Genomic DNA, 6,652 nt, shown 5'->3' with positions numbered 1-6,652 from the left:
ATGTTCTCTTGTTTCTGGCGTTCAAGTGGCGCTGACCACAAAAAAGCCAAGAGTGGTCGCCTTGGCCACATTTGGAGACGTTGGATACGCCCTTTGACACACTGCTGGCGTGTATCCCACAGGGATCCCGAGGTAACAGGCGAGAGCCTTTAGCAGGGAACTTTCTGGTTGGTCCCCCTGATTCTCTGAGGTCCCTGCCTGGGTGTGTGTTCCTGTGAGACACTAAGGAACATTCTTTTATGCTCACTCTTCAGGGTACAGTAATGGATTGCTGATGTCTCTCAGAGTTTGTACATTTAAATACCTTTGCCTTCCTAGGTCTGTCCTCAGAGTAAAAAGAAGACAAGCTCTTTGCCCAAACCCCCCAGGTTCAACTACAGAACCACAGAATATATTGAACAAATGGTAGAGTATTTACCAACTGCAGTTCGGTACAACGACCACCTCTCGATCAGCATTTTTCTTACTGTTTACCACAAGTATGTTACCACCTGGGAGGTGCTGGACCTGATAATGACAATGTGAGTGGCTACAGGCAACATGGGTTTAGGATGGATCTGCTCTTCTTCAGGCCTCTGTGCTCCCTCAGAACAAGGTTTATTGTACCCTGGCAGTGTTGGTCCTGAATCTGAGCCTGCAAAGTGACATGGCCACATGTTGGGTTGGGGTCCTCTGGTTTGTGTCTTTCACTGTCCCCAGGGAGTGTCAAACACTTCCCTTACTTGTACCTTGGGTAGAGCTGTTTTCCCATTTGTATAAAAGGTTCTAGGCCTTATCAGACCTATATGGGATTAATGGAACCAGAGAGATAAAAAACCACCCAAGAAGCCTGGAACCGAGCAAGAGCCCTAGTAGGAACAGTGACGCTTCCACACATTGACTGAACATCTCATGACACAGGACCTCAGCATGGAAGTCAGAGCAGGGCAGAGAGCACCCAGGATCCCCACTCCCTTTCTAGATTCTTCAGATTCAAGTAGCTCCCTGTAGATCTATTAGTAGTCGGGGAAACAAGGCCTTAAGTGTGACACCCTGATATAATGCCACAGGTATGCATCCTTCCAGCCTGACTCACTGGAGGACCAGCAAACAAAGAGGTGAGTGGGTTTCAGGTGAAAGGGAGGTAAGAGACAATCTGTGCAGTGGGATGTGCTCGATGATGGGGAGAGAAAAGGGAGGTAAGGGCCCATCTGTGGTGTGTGTGTGGAGGAGGGTGGTAAGGGCCTTTGTGTACCATGGGGTGGTTGGGGTTAGTGCTGAGGGCTAAAGGGTTGAAAGGTGCCCTGCTTTGGGGATCACCACTAGAGGGATGGTACTTGAGAGGTCACCGGTTGGTGGATAAAAATGGAGGTCTCCAATGGACTACATGGTTCTGAGGAGCAGAGGCAAGGATGGAATCTGAAGGGCCCTGTTTGAATCCATCACCATTAAAGCCCAGTGCCATCTTCCATCCAAGAGACACAATGTGTCTGGAGCCCTCTCCACATAACCTCACACTCCTGACCACTATTCCTATGAGTAGGCAGGGTGGCAGTTACTGCCTCATCTGTTGGGGGCCACGGCTCCACTGATGAAGCAAGGCCAGGCTTCTGACTCCACTTCCCTCCATCCTCCTCTTCCCCACAGCGACATATTCAGTTTTCTATCCCGCTGGTTTGAGAAATTTCCTGATAGTTTTAGTAAGGACCCAGACATGGCCGTCGTCAGGCGATTAATGACCTACGTGAAGCTCAATGTACCTTCTGAAGAAGTACATGCCCGAGCCACGGAGCTGCTCTCAGTTCTGGAGGAGGAGGAGGCCAAAAAGCTAAAGCTTGAGAAAGGTGAGGAGACCTGGGGTGGGTTGCCTGGCAAGGTAGGATGGAGTTTTTGTGATGGGTTCCACCAGGGAATTCTCCAGAGCTTTGGCCTGAAGCCAGGGCTGCACAACAGTCAGGTAAGATGTCCCACTGTGAGTAGAGGACAGGGGATACTCTGGCATGAAAAGGTCTTGTATGACCATCAATGCCATCTTGGAAACTCACACCATCCTAGGTCTTTACTGAAATCCCTTCTCCTTCTCCCTTTAGCTTGTGCAACACCAGCAGAGCCCCCAGTGCAGGATGCCTCAGTGATGCAAGAGAGTCTGACGGTGAGGCCAGCTTCTGAGGCAGAGCCACAGGGAGACCTGCCACCCCGAGAGGACACTGCGCTCTTGGAAACAACACCTCTGGAACCATTTGAGCCAGAAGTTGGTCCAGTGCAGCTTCCAAGTTCAGATCCAGCTCTGCCCACATCACCTGATACACAGTCACCTATAGATGTATCTGCAGATGGGTCTGCAGATATGGCCTCAGATATGGCCGCAGATGTGTCTGCAGATGTGTCTGCAGATGTGTCTGCAGATATGGCCGCAGATATGGCCGCAGATGTGTCTGCAGATGTATCTGCAGATGGGTCTGCAGATATGGCCTCAGATATGGCCGCAGATGTGTCTGAAGTTGTGTCTGCAGATGTGTCTGCAGTTGTGTCTGCAGATATGGCTGCAGATGTGTCTGCAGACATGGGTGCCAATGTTTCAGCTTCTGGGCACCTATTTCTACATTCTGTTGTGCAATTAGGTGAACCAGAATGTTTTTTCCCACTGCCTGAGGTGGATATATAGCTAGGACAATTATCTTCTGATTTGTAATCAGCAGTGGTTCCCACCTAACCTGTTTTTATTTCTTTAAAGTATCTCCTTTTATTTGTTTATTTTCTTTCATATTGTTGCTTTGATTGTTGATTTTTCTTTATGTTTGGATTTTAATAAAAATAATCTCTTTATTCATCTTAAATGATATAGTTCATTTCCTAAGTGGTACAATCTACTCTTGTCTACCTGTAGACTGCATCTCTGAGACAAACAGGTCAATCACAGGAAGGGAGCCCTGGCAGGCCACCTGGATATAGGTAAAGCAAGCCACTGATGTTGCAGTAATTGGGCAAATACCAACAGTGGTGAACAGTATAAACTATGTGACTGTGACCTGAAGATCTTGGTCTCAGCAGTGCCCCTAACAGTTAGGGAAACAGATTCTAGAGCCCCATATCAGAGCTCATGGACAGAGGTCTCTACTTTCTGGGTTTTTTGAAATTAGCAGCATAGGAATCATAAGCACATTCCAACTGACTACTATGGACAGCAGGGGAATTCTTATGCAAAAGTCCCTATGGCATTGTGAGGAACCCAGCAAACAGTTCATATCAGGACTTAGGAGATGCTGCCTTCTCGTTCCTGCCTGGGTTTCTGCCCTGTCTTCACTTCATGATGGACAGTAATCTGAAAGTGAGATAAATCAAGGCTTTTCTGAAATGGTTTTTGGTCAGTGTTCTAACACAGCAATAGAAAAGAAAACTAAGAGACCCTAGCATCAGGCAGGAGGCCCTAGCTCAATGCTAAGCCAGTTTTATGGCTTGGTGAGCACTGGATTCAGAGAGAGTACAGCTCAACAAAAACTAAGAGCAGAGGGACTGAGGAAGAATCCTCATGTCAAACTCCTGCTTCCACCGACATGGACATAGAGATGAACACAAACACACAAGTTCACACATACAATACACGTGCACATAGACATACACAGAGATGGTAAAATTTCCAGAGTTACAGCTATTATCCAAAGTGACTATTGCTCCAGATTTGTCTATTACATTGATTCAATTTCTCTCTATGCCAAATTTTTCATAAAACAGATGAAGTATCTAGCTTCAAGCTGGTAGAATGATAAGAAAGACCAAGATGCAGAAACCAGGCTTCCAAAAAATAATATTGTTGGGTTTACTGTAAAAATGATCTCTTGGGGCTAGAGAGATGATTCAGATGATAACAACACTGGCTGCTCTTCTCAAGGAAGACACTGTCCCTAGTACCCACATGGTTGTTCACAACTATCTGGAACTCCAGTTCCAGAGGATATGACTCCTCCTTCTGGCCTTTGTGGGCACTGCATGCACGCGGTACACAGATGTTCATTACAGGTAAACCATTCATATAAAAAAAGCAATTTTTAAAAAAGATCTCTTATTGATGTCTCCATGATCTATTATTTTAATTCCTGGATAATTTTCCCAGTGCAGTATCTTACAGCCCTGTGTGGCTTTTAAATGTAATTGGTTAAAATGAAGTACAAACAAAGGTGACATTCCTCAGCTGTTCTGATTGGTATTCAAATGCTCACTAGCTACAGCAGGTAAGGTACATGTGGGCATGCTTTGTCAGGAAGTCCTGTTTCCTCAGTGTTCAAAAAGCAGAAACTAAAGCTGGTCAAGCTTTTCTTTCATTTTAAGAATTTATTTATGTGCATTAGTGTTTTGCCTGCATGTATGTCTGCACAGAGGGGCCAGATCACCTGGAACTGGAGTTACAATGGGTTGTGAGCTGTCAGGTGGGTGCTGGGACCTGAACCCAGACCCTCTGGAAGAGCAGCCAGTGCTGTTAACTGCTGAGACATCTCTCCAGTGCCCACTCAAATTTCTCACATGTGTCACCTGGCTTTGACCATTCTCAACTAAACATTTTCTAGCTAAAGTTATACATCCAAAGTATTCATGAGCATCATCATAAAAAATCACTAATTATTAAATAATCTAATTTGAAAAATAGAATATAAAAATGCAATTTTGGAAAAAACTGAGTGTGTACTGCCTAAATTCTGTAATCTGATAATAAGCTTCTAACCATATTTTATTTTGTCTTGCAAAAAAAAAGCAATCTCTATTTTGCACATCCTCAATAGTTTTTCTTTACCAAACTGTAGTGAGAATGCACATACTTGTACACACATGGCTGCATAAACAGACAGACAGACATATATGAGACATACATGTACATATGCAAACACACCCATATACACATATGCACATATATATGTATACACTGAAACTCATGAATACACAAAACGACACAATTTACCCAAACATACATGCACAGACAGAGAAATACATGCTTGCACACACCAACACATATTTACACAAACATACATATATATATAGACATTCATGTACACATGCATATATCCAGACACACTTATATACATATATATACATAAATCGAGACACACTTATATACAGACACATGTATATATATATATGTATAAGCAAATGTATATGCATATGTATATACTATACATACACGGTCTCACTGAACACACAGACACACATGCATGCACACACATACACACATGCATCCACACACATATGCATACACAGGAGCCCACACAGAGACACACTTCATCTGTAGCGCACTGGTCCTGCACCATACTGCTGTCCCTGAGCTGTGACTCTCTTTGGAGATGCTCCTCATCCTTCTACATCCATCTTTGGTCCTGATCTGTGATGGGAGAGCTTATCACACATACCTCCTGGAGTTGCTGCAGTGATTACCTGAGATCAGGGCATCTCACTTGAGGATGAATGGGAGAAATATTACTAAATATCAAGCCTTGGGGAGGGAGTAATGAAGACAGGTCCAATGTAATTTCACATTAACCACAGAAAGCAGCTTCCAAGCAGAAATGTGTAATTCATGTGCTTCTGGACTTAGAACATGGCTATAACTGATAAAAAAGGGGGGCTTATACTAGACCCACCTGACCTGTCTGTCCAATGCATACATTTATTGCATCTTGTCTCATCTAATATTGAGATGGGTTCATGGAGCATGCTTAGTTTAGCAAATCAGAACTTGCACGCTCAGATAGAAAAATCCCAGTTGAGTAGTAGGTAAGGCAACATCAGTGGGTTTAAGTCCTGGGCTCCAAACCCATCTCTGGGGTGTCACCACATCTTAACATGTACATGTTAGCTACTCACATTGGGAGAACAAGGAGGATCCCAGACACCACCTCTGTGCCTGAGACCAAAAACTCACAAAAGGGAAGCAGGTTCACTAATGGACATTTTGACCACTGGGAACATGGTCTCTTGGCATCAAGATTTTCTTAGAGGAAACTGTCTGAAACAGTGTCACGATCTGGGGGATGAAGAGACTTACTGAAAACAACAGGCTTCAAAGCTGAGGAAACAGGTTCAGACCAGCTGGCTGTAGAGTCCAGAAAACTTTTGCTCAGGTCTGCTGACTGCTACTGCTTAGTGCTCTTTCTGGAATGTAAGTCACAGGGCTGTGAGGCTGGTGTGATGCTTGGCAAGATGATGCAGTTCCAGTCCAGACGTCCTTTGGTGATGAGCAATAATGTGAAAGGGTAAGCTGAATAAATCCTTGTCCCCAAAACTTGATTCTTTGTCATGATGTTTCTGCAGGAATACAAACCCCGACTAAGACAGTTCCCATTTTGATGACTTGATACCAGGAAATGTTCAAAGGAAGAATACATAACAAGGAACAAAGAATTGGCAAAATAACAAGAAATGAATACAATTAAATGAAAAAGAAATGACTTAGTTATATGGGGGTGATTTTCCTTGAAGGAGAAAGCAATAATATTCAACAACCATTTTTACAAAGATTTTTAATTATGTGAACTTAGGAGGTCTGTGTGGATATGTATACATGAGTGCAGTACCCACACAGGCCAGAGGAGGGCACCCCATCCCCTGGAGCTGGAGTTTCAGGTGCTTGTGAACCAGCTGACATAGGCTTTGGGAAAGAACTCAGCTCCTCTGGAAGAGCAGTAGA

The 6,652-nt window shown here is 44.2% G+C and overlaps 1 protein-coding gene across 1 annotated transcript; it reads left to right on the top strand.

Annotated features, from left to right (window-relative positions):
• Positions 1-2,931, top strand: LOC127673298 (clumping factor B-like). Its single transcript, XM_052168865.1, is given in 7 exon segments — positions 1-132; positions 319-521; positions 1,050-1,097; positions 1,627-1,823; positions 2,070-2,600; positions 2,838-2,849; positions 2,852-2,931. Coding segments are annotated over 7 exon segments (1,203 nt in total).
• Positions 2,932-6,652: the final 3,721 nt, after the last annotated feature.

The sequence above is a fragment of the Apodemus sylvaticus genome, chromosome 22, assembly GCF_947179515.1.
Source record: "Apodemus sylvaticus chromosome 22, mApoSyl1.1, whole genome shotgun sequence".
NCBI classification, from domain to species: Eukaryota; Metazoa; Chordata; class Mammalia; order Rodentia; family Muridae; genus Apodemus; species Apodemus sylvaticus.
Note: the sequence above shows the minus strand (reverse complement) of the source record. Positions and strands in the feature narration are given on the sequence as shown.